Here is a 16678-nt window from a genome sequence, read left to right on the forward strand (position 1 = left end):
TGTTCTGAGGCCAGAAGTCAAAGATCAAAGGCAGTAGTGCCCTGTTTCTTCTGAAAGCATTAAGGAAGCATCTGTGGCAGACCCTAGCTTTTGGTAGTGCCTTGACTTGTGGTAGCATAACTTCAAATTTCACGTAACAGTCTCCCTATATGTACATCTGTCTCTGTTTTCAAACATCCCCCGTTTTTTTTGGAGGACATCAGTTGTACTGGATTGGGGCCCACATTAATGACCTCATGTTATATTGATGGCATCTTTAAAGACTTTTCTCCAAAAAAATAATAAGGTACCGAGGATTAGGACTCTAATATGTATTTTTGGGAAGACATAATTCAACCCATTATATAGGAAGTAGTACAGCTTATTGAAAAGAAGTTATATTAAATTCTTATGGGACTTCTTGTCCTATTTTAAAAAATCTTCAAGGAATATACTTGCTTGTTTAAACAAGAATAAGAATAAGCGGAGTGCCTGGGTGGCTCAGTAGGTTAAGCATCTGACTCTTGGTTTCAGCTCAGGTCATGATCATGAGTTCAAGCTCCACATAAGGCTCTGTGCTGATTGTGCAGAGTCTGGGATTCTCTCTCCCTGTCTCTCTGCCCCTCTGCCCACTTGTGTTCTCTCTCTTTTTCTCTTTCTCAAAATAAACTTTAAAAATAGGAATAAGCAATTTTGTTCTCAGAAGATCAAGAGATAGTTTTGTATATTTGATGGTCTCATAAAATACATTGTTCAATTTGGACTATACCCATTTATATCTTAGATTCTATTATTTTGGACAAAAAAACCCCCAAATTTTTAAGCTGTAAAAACATGGAAATTAGTGGTCACATATTATTTAAGGTAGCCTATTTTCTATATTATAAAATCTTTAGTATATAAAACTATTCAGTTAAGTGGGTAAATAAAATTTAATTTTAAAAGTTAGAAAATATATTGGATTAGTTTTGTCAAAATATCGTAATTTCCAAGTTCTATTTTTAAATTAAAAATAGTGTAATATTTTTTACATTTGCATGAGAAAAATTCTGAATGAAATAAGATAGATCTGTGTGGATGTGATAGGACCACTCTGAATTGAAGATATTCTTTATAGGGGAAATGTTGTATTGGGGTTGGCTAAAAGTGTATGTATGTATATCTTTAAATAACTTATGAAAACCAATATTGTTGTAGTCAATTTCACCTTCATCCTCTCAGTGATATTAGATGATGTTTTGACTATGACCATACATGGCTATCTTAAAAATGAATCAGATTGCTCACGTCTGCTGATTATTTTAAAACTTTAAAGAAATGGCATATTTAGAGAGAAAATACAGCATATAATCTTATGGTAATAATTCTGTTATTATGAAAATCTGCCAGGTATAAAAGCAGAATATATAGATTTACTTTCTGAATTTGACCCATCATTTCTTACATGACTTTCCAAAGTACTAATTTTATTGTCAAAAGAATCATTTGTCCTAAATATAACTTACTCTGAAAACATTAATAACTTTAGGTTAATGATACTTGACATTTTTTCATAAACAGTGGGTCATGAGAGAAAAAAGGAAAAAGCTAGATAGTCCTCAAATAATAATTACTCCTTGAATAATTAAAAAAAATCAGATCTTTCAGAAACTAAAAAAAAAAAAAAAGCAACCTTTAGTAAAATGAGGTTTCCAAAGAGAAGGTACATGTAATTCCCAATTATACCTACACAAAGTATTTCTTTCAGAATAGCTAAGAGTGAGAAAACAAATGCATAATATGCATAAATAAATGTATTTATTACATAGCTTGTTTTTACTTTTTTAAAAATTTTATTTGTTTTTTGAGAGAGAGCATAAATATGGGAGAGGCAGAGAGAGGAGACAGAGGATCTGAAGCAGGATCTGTGCTGAGAGGCTGTGGGCACAGAGCCCGATGTGGGGCTCCAGCTCACACATAGGGAGACCATGACCTGAGCTGAAGTTGGAAGCTCAATCGACTGAGCCACCCAGGCGCCCCTTATTTTTATTTTAAAACATATCTAAGCTTTATATTCATCAGGTTGGTTCAGATCATACAAAAGGGCAAGGAGTCTCTGTGAATCAGGAAATTGTTCTGCATTAACTCAGCCGTCAAAGAGTCTGCGCTTACATTAAAACATTCAGTCTACTGGGACTTAATTTGGTCATCTCTGAAATGGTAGGGTGTTTTCTGATTTTTCTTTTAAATATAAAATTCTATGATTCTGTTTTCTACTTAAACTCAATAGACTAGTAAGATAAATTTATTTATAGGGAACACAGATTATATTTGAGCAGGTACATATAGTTTTATGTCTGGACTTAGATTTTAGGTAGGAATCCAAAGTAACGTCATTGGTTTTGTGTTTTTGTGTACATGCTTGTGTGCATGCATGTGTGCTTGTGTATATGTGTGTGTGTTTTCTCCATTAGGATTGTCAGAGCCAGTTCTCCTTTGCTTATCTTAAAACCATACAAGAAACGAAGAGACACTTAATAAATTTGCTCTTTAATTTTCTGATGCACTGTCAGAATTTTGATGCGAATGAGGAGAAACCACTATTTTTTTCTTTAAGTTGTTGGAAGGCTGAGAAGAGCTGTGCTGCCAGGCTCTGAGAAGCCTGGGGTTCATGAGACCCCGGGAGACACTGACAGTAGAGTTCCAGAATATGGAAGGTGAGGGAGAGCACTGCTGTGTGTGAGAACACCATGTCCCCCCCACCATCATTCCTAGGAGATAAGGGTTCCGAAGCAGGTGACTTGAATACCCTCTCCCGTGACTCAAAATTCCCCATACATTTCAATCCATCCTTCTGGAATGACTGCTTCGTATTTTCTGAAGATGTGTGAAGAAATAGATACTTATCCTAAGAGCATTATTTGTTCCCATTTGCTTTTTGTTCAGTCAGCTGTACTAGTATTTTGAAAGTCATAGAGAACATTAACAAAAATTAACTATATATTTACATATTTGGAGAGTAAGGCTGTTTAGATTTGCCAAAATAAGTCCATTTGTTTTTTGACAAAATCTTAATTTAATTTGTCTAGCCAATAAAGTAAAATACAGCATACAAATTTTTACTTTAATCCTAAATTGTGTCCACAAAGCTAATTAAGTATTAATGTATGCTTATCTTCCTTGGATATTTTTATTACTTCTAACATGTCAGTTTTTTTAGAGAATTGACAAAATTATTTTTTTCTTCCCCTCAACAAAATAGAAGTTAGTGAGGAGATTGTGTTTCCGATGAGACTCTTTTGTCATGAGCATAATATGAAAATACTGGCTAGTACAACTGACTATTTCAGTGTCTGCTTTAATTATCACACATTTTATGTGACTGTGAGGATTGTTATTGAGTCTCCAAAAGACTGAAATAAATTACTTGGCTCTACTGTAGACTGCTTTAACCTCAGAAAACAGATGTGTCCAAAATTAGGACCAATAGTTTCCAGAGAATAAAATCAAAGACCTTGAGAGTTCATCTGGTCCATCGTCCTATGTTCAGTAAAGGTTGATTGTCCAGTTGCTTCTGAAAAGTCTTCAGGGACAGAATTTTTCTGCATTAAGTGGATGTTCTTCTAATTATAAAAGATGCTTGTACATGCCAAATATAATCACAATTGGATTTCAACAATCAGACAAAACCCAGGAAACCACATCAATTTAGAAATGTGTCATTACATTGCATATTTTTTATAAACCCAGAACCAGAAATTTTAATTATTTTTGTTTTTATTTTTGATTTTGTTATTCCCATTGATCTTGTTGTGCTTGGTTGATATTTTCCCTAACTCTACATAACTCTACATAAGTATATGCTTTATCAGTTCCCCAGTAAAAATAGCTTTTTAACCTAAGCTTTTCCTCCCTCTCTTCTATGAAATACAAACTATGCCATGATATCTTGCTCATATAGTCTTCCTTTAACCTCTGACAGTGGCCATCAGGTACACTGTACAATGGCAGGTTGAAAACCCATTTGATCAATAGGGATGTGTTATGAAATATCCTCCCCCAACACAGAATGCCTTGTTTCCATTTTCAGAATTCATTTAAGGTTCTTATCTTTATTACTTATATGACCTCTGTCAGTGCATTTATAACTCAGATATTGGTTTGCATAGACCTGTGCTTTCCTCCAGCCCTTGGCCTGATTTTTTCCCCTTTCCCTTCCCAAGTTTCAATCAATGACACATTCTAATGACCATACATACATGGCCTAAACCAATTGATAACCTTAAACAAATTTTCTTTGTTATTTAAATTAGTGTCCTGAACTTTCACATTCTAGTCTCACATTCATCTCTATGATCAAGTGACTAAATACCTTATTTCTGCTAAGCCCTAACCTGTTCCTCAAATGTTCCTTAAGATGAACTATTTAGACCTATGATGATTTTTTTGGTGTTCAAATCTTCTTTGAAGCTTTATATATTTATATATGATGTGTGTGTGTGTGTATATATATATATATATATATATATATATATATGATGTATATATATATATATATGATGTATATATATGATATATGTGGGTGTGTGGGCATATACACACACATATATATATATATATGTGTGTGTATATGTGTATATATATGTATATATTTTTTAATTTTAGAGAGAGAGAGCTCATGAGTAGGGTTGATGGGCAGAGGGAGGGAGGGAGGGAGGGAGGGAGAGAGAGAGAGAGAGAGAGAGAGAGAGAGAATGAGAATCTTAAGCAGGCTCCACCCTCAGTGTGGAGCCCCATGTGAGGTTCGATCCCATGACCCTGGGATCATGACCTGAGCTAAAATCAAGAGTCAGACACTCAACCGACTGAGCCACCGAGGTGCCCTGATACTTACATTTAATATTTTTTATTATGTTTCAAATATTGATTGTATTGTGCCATGTATTTTTCAAAGTGACTTACCTGTGTGAGTCATATCTCCTTAGTGACACAGCAAACTCCTTGAGTATCAAAATTTTCCTATATAACTGTATATATAACTTCCTGTTCCTTAATTCCTAGCATGGTTCAGAAAACAGAATATGCTCAATAAATGTTGAATTATTAGTCTGTCCAGTTTATATATCAGCAGATACTTACATGGTTCCTTGTCTGCCTAATACTGTGTTTCTTTTCTTGCTTAATTATAATAAAAATAAATCCTTTAGAGGCTCTTTTTTTTAAGCTGACAAAGATTGAAGTAGGTCTTACAGTGGAGAATCAGATGCATATTTTGGTCGGTTTTCCTTTTAAACTAGGGAAAACTTAAGTCATTGAAAACAAGAAGAAGCACCAAATTAGAATCTCTTAGGTAAAGCTGTAGTCCTAGCATTAGAATTACTAACTGCAAATGCCAAATTTAGTAGCAAGAGGCAGTAATTGAGGTGCTGTTCCTAGAGCCAGAGGGTTGAGAGCCACAGGGTAGAAGCAAAACAAATGTAATTGGGGCATGTGTATGAAATATTGTCCAGGTGGAGCGTGAATGTTCCAAAATGGTTTCAACGCTAATTAGAGTCAATAGTTTCCACAAAAATCAAGTTGGGAAATCTGGATCATGTATTGAGATTGTGTACATAGACACAAATTAGCTGAATGATTCCAGAATCCACAGCTCTTCTCTGGTAGCGTGGCCAGTGCCTGGTAGTGTTCCGTTAAATGCACTGCTTCCTATTTGTTCCGTAGGGTTTAATTACCGCACAAGATGGACTGTGCTCCCATAGGAGAAATGCATTCCACTACAGTTTTTTTGTTGTTGTTTGTTTTTTGTTTTTTTTGTTTTTTTTTTTTTTTAGCTTTGGATTGTTACGTGATGAGTCATCCCAGAGAAACTCCATGCTTCTAGTTGGCAGAACACTTTGGGAACTGCTTTAAAGAAAGGTGTTAAATAAATCCAATCCAATATAACATCCAGTTTAGCTGATGTTATGTTCCAGTGTTCTAAGGCTGTGGAGTGACACAGAGTGGTAAAAGCCTTTTATTCCCCAATATTGTTTGAAAATTTTGAATGTTCCATTTATGGCAGTACCTAATACAGTACCAGCTAAATGTTTATTAAATATCCTGGTTATTAATTTTTCCTGTTATTTCTGAAGCGTTTACTTGAAAAAGAAACATAGTTAAATCTTCTCTTGTTTAGTGTATAAAATGCTCTAGGAAGTAAATATCCTTTTCCTGAAATTTGATTTACATTCCAAATTTTAAGATAAAGCTAATTGAAATAACTCAACCACATAAATCAAATTAACTTGAAATTCAAATCTGATTTTTTAAAAATCTCACTGTAAACAAAGGATAACCTCATATGCATAATGAGGTAAAGGATTAAGACAGACATTTAGTTAATTCAAGCTAAAAATTTCCTTTCCCGTAACTTCAATGAATATTTTAAGCAAAAGTACTAGAGTCTAAATTATCTGGAAAGCTGCCTTAGCTTTTCATGGAATTTCTTCATGGATGTAAACCCTGACAATATTACTTTTCTAAAAAGATTCATAATTTACATTTTAGTATTTGTCACACACCATTAAGTTTACAGACTCCTATTTCCATCCTTCCATTAATTAAAATAGTCCTTCTAGACAGAGGGATTAATGGTTATTTTTAAAGTAAGGAAATACCCACCTCATAATTATAGGTCGCAAATGTGATCCTTAAGCCATAGCAATTTTTAAGCATTATCAATTTAACTTCAGACATGGCAATTTTGGAGGAGTTTGGCTTTTAGTCCCTTCATTAAAGCTTCTGTATTTAGCAAATACTCTCTGCAAACTAAGAGCGATGATGAGCAAAGGCCAGGGTTACGGCTACCTAACTCTCTTGTCTTTCGCTATTTTAAAGTAGAGATTTGTCACAAGGCAAACTTTAATTAGCTTATTGTTCTTAGGCTATTTTATTGCTATAGTGCAATGGTTCTTAAAATTGGTTTGTATCAGAATCATTGGTGATATTTTTAAGAATTGTCCACCTCAGATTCCCACTATTGCCCTACTGAACCCAAATGAATCTGTGGTAAAGTGAGTCTCAGGTATCTATGTTTTACAGAGTCTCCCAGATGAGCCTGATGGATAGTAGAGGTGAGGACCACTACCAGCTCATGAGAGGGTGGCCAGTCAAAAAGAACTCACAGACCGAACTTGAAAGTACATTGGAGTATTTATTTCAGAAAATATTCAAATTAAAGTTTTTTACCAATATTTACAGTGATTATTGCTGGCTTAGTTGCCAGTGAGAGTAATTACCCTTTTTACTTTTATCTCTATTCTGAACTTATATTTAATTTTTATTTTAGAGACAGCATGAATATGAGCGGGGGCAGAGAGGCAAGGGAGGAGGAGAGAAAGAGGGAGGGAGGGAAAGAGAGAGGGGGAGGGAAGAGAGAGAGAGAGAGGGAGAGAATCCTAGGCAGGCTCCATGCTCAGCTCAGATCTTGACACAGGGCTCGATCCCATGGCCCTGGGATCATGACCTGAGCTGAAGTCAAGAGTCAGACACTCAACTGACTGAGCCACCCCAGCGCCCCTCTATTATGAGTTGAAAGATATACAAATATCACATCAAAATGGCATTATTGCTGTGGAATGCAAAACTAGTTAGAGATGAACTGTAGCTAGAAACTACTTTGAAGATCTCCTAGGTGATTGAGGAAAATTAGCAGTGTCCAAGGATGCGTAAAAACAACCGATTTTCTGAATTTTGCTTCTTTTGGGGCAAAGAAACCCAAAAGACACTGAGATCTAATCTCTTCACAATGTCTGGAAAATATGAAGTGCATGTATCTAAGATGAGAAAAGAAAATTCTGGCTTTTTAAAGAAAGAATAATGAATACCCTAACAAAGAGGAAATGATCATAGGGAAAGTGATTTTTAAAAGTTAGTGTATTTTGTGAATTCACTCTACTGAGAGATTGTATTTTTTTCAGAAATTTTGATGAACCATTTATTTTTTCCAAATTGTATTCACTGTTAAGAGGATAGTCACACCCTTAGCAGAGTCTGTTTCCTTTCAGGCAAAGCAAGAAGAGGCTACTACTGATTCTAACAAATACATTTCAGGGAGCACAGGAGCTGCAGTAAGGCTGAAATGGGCAGTGTTGCTCTGTGTCTCAGAATGATGATGCCTTCTCACTGCTGTTGCTGATGTCTTACTAACGAAGGTGCAGGGAATGGTTAACTCTCTTTTACAACCGGCCAAAGAAAGACATTTATGCTTGCTCCCAGTCTCTGTCTCTGTCTTTTTCTCTCCCTTCTTACTTTTAAGCACCTTGTTCAATGATCTTCACTTCAAGGCAGATGCCTTGACCTAAGTAGATTACTGAGGATGCATGAAGGACACAGCCAGCTCGCCGTGCTTTTCAAGGAAGAGATTTGGCTCCAAATAGGACACTAAGCTTTTCAGCCTTCTGCTTATTTACCTAGTCAGCAGGATGCAATGTCTCTGGGTGCTTAGTGGACTCCTGGGGAATCAGAGGAGAAACAAAAGCAGAAGTGGCAGCCGCTGCAAATGTGGGAGTCTATGCCATTAAAGGAAGCAGTTGCTAATAAGGGCCTGTGAGACCTAGGTTTCCTTGGTTTCCATGACAGTTATTAGGTACCATAGAAATTGAATTGTCTCCCACAATGCTCTTAGGGGAGAGGGGGTGCTCCAGTGACAAAGCAGTGCAGTTATGACTTGCAGTAAATCGTCCTTTTGAGAATGCAACACTCCCTGGATTATTTGCTCTTGAATTTCTTCTAAACTCCCTTTCAGTGTGTTTGACATTTTGGCCAGAGACCCTGGCTTCTGCTGCACAGTGTCTCAAACACTATTTTTCCCCCTTTTTGTTTAGAACTGGGCTTGGCAAAGCAAGGATATGAACAATTGTGCAGGTGGGCTACTCAGGGCGAGTGAAGAGATAAGGCATCCAATCAGGGACTGGAGTCCTGCAGCCCTGCCAGTATGCCCCTCCACCAGATTTCCGTAATCCCAGCACGGGAGACTGCCAGCAATGGGAGAAGTTCAGTGGGCAGAAACAAAGAGAAGAACAAGGAAGTCGAGGTAAGAGGAGGTTTGATTTGATAAAACAGGACAGCCAAGCCAACTGTAGCCAGGACTGTTCTTGGAGCCACAGGATATGGCTAAGGCTTAAGAGTAGCTGGCTCCCACTCTCAGTGCGTAGGAGTAGACTGGAAGAGAATCAGTGCTGACTCACAGGCGCATATGAAATGTAACCTCTGTTTTCTGAATGAAGAAAGGAACCAAATCCATAAGGGCACCTGGCTTATGGCTTGACAGATAGAAACTTCTGCCTCTTTTCCTAAACATCCGCAGAGTTGCTTTGGACTTTTATGGCTCATGGGGCGCAACCCAGCTGTCCTGAGTGGCTGTGGACATTGCTGTCATCCATTTTCAGCCCCCGGGGATGTCGGTGTTTGCTAATTTTGCTTACTGCCCATTAAACTAGAATGTGTGAAAATAACTTTCTTAACAAAGTGACAGAGAAGCCAAAGATACGCCAGCTGTGTCACTGAACACATAGCACTAATTAGGATGACGTTTCTCTGTCTCATACGATCTATTGCTCTCTCTATTCATTTGGAATGTATATGTGTATATTACCTTTGTTTGATATGTTTCATTTGCATTTTTCTTCACAAAAAAGCATTATTTGAAACTTACATGGGCTAGAGAAATAGGTTATTCAACTTATCACATTTAGGCCTTATTTGCAGTGAAATTCAGCTGCTGCTGTTCTAACTGCTTGAAAGATCAGATGCTGAGAACTTATTTCAAAGCTTTTTAAGAAAGAGATTGAGCAGGCTCCAGGATTTGGGTGAAAATAATGTAAATGTTGTTGTGCTCCCCTAAAAGGTACCTGGAGATAGGATACCAGAAACTATAATCCTCTTGTTTCTTGAACATAACTTGTTTAGACCTCAGGTCTTATTAATTTTGTAGAAAATGGTCTTTCCCCACCTCCAGTTCTGTGTGTCAGTCTTTTTTTCTCAAGAATAGGTGGTAGGGACAGAAGGCAGTGAAATAAAAACGAAACAAAGCAAAACAAACAAAGCAAATGGGAGTGAAGTGTCAAGAAGTGCCTTAGAGGAAGAGATCAATAAAGTCAAATGAGAAAAGACATTCTTAGCCTCTTTCTACTTTGTTTGAACTGATTTTGAAAATGTCATTGAAGAGCAGTGCAGTCTTGATGTGGCTAGAATTTGTACAGAACTTCAAGGGTTGGTCTAATTTAGCATGAGAAATACTTTTCCCTTAATTTAGTAATTTCCCTGTTCATAGGCACATTGGGTATTTCTGGAGTTTGGGAGAATGAAATATGTTTGTGAAGTGAGTAAACTTATTAGCTTAGTATTAATTGAAAATATTCCCCATAAAATTTTTCTTTCCTTTGACTTGGTAATGTGATTATTAGGACATCAAAGAACTGTCTCTCAAGTTTATTGGTGTGGGATGTGGCGTGAGGGGCACTGATCAGTTGTGAAAATGGATATGGAAATGCTAAAAGCAAGATTTATGAAAGTTATATATTACTCATTATCTGAGTTCTTTGATAGAATTGAAGATAATTTTGAAGGGAACTTCGTAAGAAAATATTAGGCGGCAATTTTGATTGATATCCAGAATTATCAGTCTCTGAGTGATATATGGAAATGAAGACACTGATTCAATTCCATGGGTTACCCTCCCTCACCCCCATTCCACCCTTCACATTTTGTCACCACCAGAACTCTCCTGCTGCTGATGTCTGCTTGGCTGTGAATCAGAGAAAGCTGGGATGGCTTACATGACTTTTGGAAAATATCAAACCAATTTGGTTTTTGGCATGTTAGAAATAATAATGAAATTATTCAACCCCCAAAATAGCTGGAATCTTTAGCCAGATATTGATGTTAAGCCACATCTTCAGATATCCTTACAAACCTTTTAAAGAAGTATTATTCATTATGAGCCAACTGCATTTCTTTTGAAGGCAAATACACTTTATTATGTTACGGTGTGAGTCAGTGGGTATTCTTAAAGGAAAATAAGTGAATTATGAGAAAAAAGAAACTCTTAGCCAACATATTATTTTAAAAAGAGACATAATTCTTGGGATGCCTGGGTGGCTCAGTTAAGCGTCCGACTTCGGCTCAGGTCATGATCTCACGGACCCTGGGTTCGAGCCCCTCATCGGGTTCTGCTTGCACTCTGTCTCTCAAAAGTGAATAAATATTAAAATGTTTTTATTATTTATTTATTTTATTTTATTTATTTTTTAATGTTTTTCATCTTTTTTGAGAGACATAGCACAAGTTGGGGAGGGGCACAGAGAGAGGGAGACACAGAATCTGAAGCAGGCTCCAGGCTCTGAGCTGTCAGTCCAGAGCCTGATGTGGGGCTCAAACTCACGAACTGTGAGATCATGACCTGAGCCTAAGTCAGACACTCAACTGACTGAGCCACCCAGGCGTCCCAACATTAAAATGTTTTTAAAAGAGACATAATTCTGAATACCAGAAAGGGAAGCACTTTTTACGTTTGAAATACATCTTGGTTTTCTTCAGGAGAGAGTTAAAATATGTTTGAAACATATTGTTAAATCTTATAGGGCATTAAATTGCTAAATACATAGTCCAAAAATTATAAATTGCATTTCAGGTGGATAGATTACATAGAATATATTCTGTGTGTTGGAAAGCAAGAAGAATATATTCAGGACAATATTTTCTGTAATTTCAAGTGTTGATTCTCTCTAAAGGAAGTGAAAACATCTTGTACGCAAAATGAACATTTCCTGATTGTTGAACAAATGAGACACATCCTTCTTTGAAGCTTTCTTAATGTATTTTGCTTATCTTAGAGTTATCAAAATAATATATGCATACATGAGGAAAACAATCTAGTTTCAGAATTAAGAATTTACTGATCCAGGGGCACCTGGGTCGCTCAGTCAGTTAGGTGTCCAACTCTTGATTTTGGTTCAGGTCATGATCTTGTGGTTAGTGAGTTTGAGCCCCACATCAGGCTCTGTGCTAACAGAACAGAGCCTGCTCCAGATTCTCTCGCTGTCTCCCTCTCTCTCTGCCCCTCTTCCACTTGTGTGCTCGTGCTCTCTCAAAATAAATAAAGAAACTTAAAAAAAAGGGAAAAAAAAGAAAAAAAATTGCTAATTAAAAGGTAAGCCAATTTAATTTGTTCCATTAGAAATTTAGAATCTCTTGAATGTACAAATTTATTAACTTCACATCTAGTTTTTTTGTTTTATTTTAAGGCATATAAAGAAAAAAGGAAAATGTATAAACTATTTCTTAAATGTGATTATAGTCCAGAAGATTTAAGCTATAAGAAGTAATTCACAGATTTAAGATTTTTTAAAAATTGTAAATCTAACTCTAGGCTTTGTAATCAATATACATGTTGACATATTTCATGTGGCATAGCACTGTAATTATTTATCTCTTTGGTTAATAACCCCAGAAGTACAAAAACCAAAATAACATACTATATCCATTTTGGATATAGTTGGTATTAATATTTAGGGGAAGGGGAAGGATGCATACTTATCTTCCAAAGATATCAGCTTTGGAGGTTGTTTGGACAATTAAAGGGGGATGCCTCAGATATGCATTCCAGAGACAACATTTTATTAGCACAACCAGAAATGATCAGTTTCTTATGAAGTGATGGATGAATCAAAGTAATAGAAGATTTATATATAATGTAGTTGGTCAAATTTATTAATTTATACCTGTATATAGATTGATAGGTAGATAGATAGATAGATATCTAGACATGGAATGCTTAAGTGCAAGCTCCGAGAAAGTTCTGGAAAGGGAATTAGTAATCAGATTTAACTTCATAGCATGGGATCAATGAGGGAAATTCAAGGGTTTGGAGTGGGGTTAATTCATCTGTATCTTCAAAAAGGCATGACCTTGAGAAAGCCATAGTGGAAGAGTCCTCTCTAAAGAGATTGCTAACTCCAGATCTCTCCAGCTGTCCTCTAGTTGAGCACAAAGACTGACCAGTCTAGCTTCTTGAAATCTCATTTGCCTAATTTTGTAAGTGGGCCACTTTGTTCCTGTTAATCCACTTTTCCCATCTTTTTTAGATGTGTTAACACCACTTCTTGGGCTGCAATTAATTCACCTTAGGGATTTGGGCATATAGGACATCTGCTTCTTACAAGGGTAATCAAATTCTTAGATCTACGGGTAACTTTATTTCATACTGTATAACTGGAAATTAGGATGATTGTGCAAATTCCCATATTTAGTCAACTAGGATGTATTTTTTATAATTATTTAGGATTTATATGGAAATGTTTCTAAGCCCACTGCATTTTACATGTAGAAGTAAGCCAGGAATCATACCAAGGGTGTTCCTGCCACCTGCATTGCATGCTGCCATGCACTCCCGTCAGCACAGAGTCTGTACCTCAGATGACAGGAGTTTCATAAGACGAGAAAAGAGGCCATGAATGCTTTTCTTCTCACCTTCTCTCACTCACAAACTGACCATGTATGACAACCAGGCTTTAGGTTTGAGGGGAAAAAGCAAAAACACCTTTGATTATATGTACATTTTTTCTTTACTTTTTTCATGATTTTGATATTTTTCTTCTTCAATTTTTCCTTTCCTTTTAGAGTATATTTCTTTAAAGAATATTTACTCTCCTCCCTTTTTCCTGAGATGTCCCTTTCAAGATTTTCTACTTGCCTTTCCAATGACACCCCCCGGGCCTCGTTTCCTCACTCAAAGTAGCTGCTGATCTGGCTTCATGAACTTGAGTGAATTGAAAACAATATGGCTTTTTAATATACATTATTCTGAACATAGTAGATAATTGTTATCTATCTGGTGGATAGACTTATTAATTCTATTTTTAGTAGAAAATTGTGGAAGTTAAATACCATAGTTAATCTCAGGGCCAGAGATGTATTTGAGAAATCCAATTTCACACTTTATGTGTTTCTTTGTAATTAAGGTACCATAACCCTTTCACATTCTGTAAGCAGATTTTTTAGAATCAAAGGATCCCAGAATCAGAAAGTCTCTTAAAAATTCTTTATCTTAATGCCAAAAAAGAAACCAATAGAGAATAAATAACTTGCCAGTATCACTTGATTAGTTAGATGTAAAGTTGGTACAAAAATACAAGCTTTCTGACTGCCAGTCTGCTGTCCTTTCTGTTATTACTGCATTTGGTGATTTGCTTTTCAAGGCATAAAATTATAGTACCAAAGATTAAAAGAATTCAGGTAATCCCTGAAGCTGCTAACCTCTGAATGGGGAAGTTTGGAGTTTTTGTTGTTATGTTTATTTGCTCATGATGCGTAAGGTCGGATGGGATATAAATGGGTCCTATTTACAGAATATAACTAGAGTTCATTTCATCAAAATTTAGAAAATGAGATAAAATTAAATAGTCATGGGCAGAATAGTTTAGTAGGGAGGACATGGACTGAGATTTGGCATACATGAAATGGAGTCCTGAATCGTTTTTCGGCCTTTTGGCTAAGATCAAGTGCAGTATGAAATCGAGTCCTGGGTTCACCAAAACCCTTTAAATTTCAGTAAGTCATTTAACCTCTCTAGCTTGTGCCCTGGAGAAAAAGTACATTTACTGGTAAATGTAGAAAAAAGTACATTTACTAGATCCCATTTAAAAAATAAAGTTATTTTATTTTCTTCTGTTATTCCTTTACTATAATCATCTGATCATTCTCCATTCTGGGCACATAAAGACCATGATTGTCTTCAAAGGTGTATTTGGCTCGGGAGGATAGGTCCGAGTACTGAGGACTCACCTTTAAGGATACCTGTTATCTCTGCTTCTAGAAAACCCCTTGAATAGACTCACTGTCTTCTTCTGGATGATTTGTATGAAAGCATGAGTTCTAGGTCTGACTATTGTGAGGGAAAAGATTGGAGTTTTAAGGCTGATCAGAGATACTACTGATACTAAAGCTGACTTGAAAATAGGCAGGACAGAGAAAGAAAAGCGATGTTCTGAGTGATAAATGGATGAGCCACTGGATTAGTCCTTGCTTTAAACCAACCTTTGTTCAAAACCATGCAACTTTCCAATGAAGTGATTCAATTCCTTTATGGTTTGAACCAGTTTTTTGGTTGGATGTTATAACAGGATGCTAAACAGTTCTTTGCCAAAGGGTAGCTACAATAGTTTTCTTGTGTAGCAACTGACTTCTGAGCTTGAAAATAGCTGAGATCCAGGTAAAGTAATCTGAAACATTAATTTATGAATAAACTGTGCACATTTACCCAGAATGTCCTGTATTCACCAAATGAAATACATCTTTAGCAGATATGAATCTGACATTTTAGGGAGAATGCCAAGGAGTAAAAAGGCTAATTCTCTTTTCTTCAGAAGAGTACTTTCCAACTTCTGAGTCTCAATTGAATATTAGAGTCCCATGTGCTTATAGTGGATTCCATTGAGTATACTAAAAGTATTGAAATAGTTTTCTATAATGAAAACTGGTAAATTTCCATATTATTATTTGCTTTCAGCAATGAAATTACCATAATGCACATTATTTTTTCTTGTTTGAAACAGATGTTATGGGTAATTGCATTAATAAGTAAGACTGAATAACACATTTTATTGACAATTAAATGAAAACAGTAATTGCTGATACACCTTGAACAGTATTTAAATTTTTTTAATTTTTATTTAAAATTTTTTTTTAATTTGAATATAGTTGGCACACAGTGTTACATTAGTTTCAGTTGTACAACATAGTGATTCAACATTCTATATGTTATGTCACGCTCATGATGAGTGTAGCTACCATCTGTTGCCATGCAACTGGATTACAAGATCATTGACTGTATTCCCTAGGCTGTGCCGTTTATTCTTATGAAGTATTCATTTTATAACTGGAAGTCTATACCTCCCACTCCCTTTCACCCACTTTGCATATCCACTCTCCCCCATACCCCCACCCCTGCCTCTGGCAACCATCAGTTTGTTCTCTGAATTTACAGATTTGTTTCTGCTCTTTGTTTGTTCATTTGTTAGGTAGGTTGATTGTTAACACTCCTCTCTGGTGTTCATTTAAAAAATGTATTATGAATTCCTGGCTGGTTGAATGAGACTCAGTGTGATCGTTGGATCTGAAAGATTATTGATCGAAAATCTTTATATGGAGGTGTGTTAGAGCACGGGAGGACCAGGTAAAGCTACAGATGTTTAAGCAGGATTTTTAGAACTTGCTGATTAGTCAGCATTTAACTCAGTTTTTTGCAGCACTGACAGTGCCTACATGGATTTAGAATCCCTTAATTTGAGGTACTCCTGAAGGGAGAGGGATAGCAGTCTGAGTATTGCTTTCCCCCAGCTCATGCCTATGAGTATCACCCAAAGCCACTTGGAGCAGCCTTCATAACCTCCAGGTGAAGATGAGAAATGACATCTATTCGATACTCATTCTCTTTCCTGTCTCTGCAACTCTGTTAAATAATTGAAATAGGCGTGACATGAGGGTAGAGGTGGTGATAGGACTTTGCTCTTAAAAGAATGACAAGGAGATTGAAGAAAAGGACAGTGTTCCAGGGTGCTGGGTCTGACTTGGGCTTTCAGCCTCTCACATTTCACATTGATCATTCCATTCATCAGACCTTGCAAATCTGGATAAGGAAGGCGAAGAAAACAATTGCAGAGGTATCTCTTCCCCCAGCCAC

General features: G+C 36.3%; 1 protein-coding gene across 9 annotated transcripts in view; it reads left to right on the forward strand.

The window, feature by feature from the left end:
- The window catches only part of MARCHF1 (membrane associated ring-CH-type finger 1), an 876270-nt gene that overhangs the window by 393915 nt on the left and 465677 nt on the right, over positions 1–16678 (forward strand). For 2 of the 9 annotated variants that reach the window (XM_053901154.1, XM_053901155.1), the window contains exon 3: positions 8823–9031. The exons of 3 other annotated variants lie outside the window; for them this stretch is intronic. In XM_053901154.1, coding sequence (XP_053757129.1) covers positions 8933–9031 — 99 coding nt within the window. In that variant the 5' untranslated portion in view covers positions 8823–8932. Of the gene's footprint in view, positions 1–8334; positions 8585–8822; positions 9032–16678 lie in introns of those variants that run through there. 4 more of the 9 variants (XM_019441076.2, XM_019441087.2, XM_053901156.1 and 1 more) reach the window with 3 other exon arrangements.

This window comes from Panthera pardus, unplaced genomic scaffold (assembly GCF_024362965.1).
Source record: "Panthera pardus isolate Hobbes unplaced genomic scaffold, ASM2436296v1 HiC_scaffold_13, whole genome shotgun sequence".
NCBI classification, from domain to species: domain Eukaryota; kingdom Metazoa; phylum Chordata; class Mammalia; order Carnivora; family Felidae; genus Panthera; species Panthera pardus.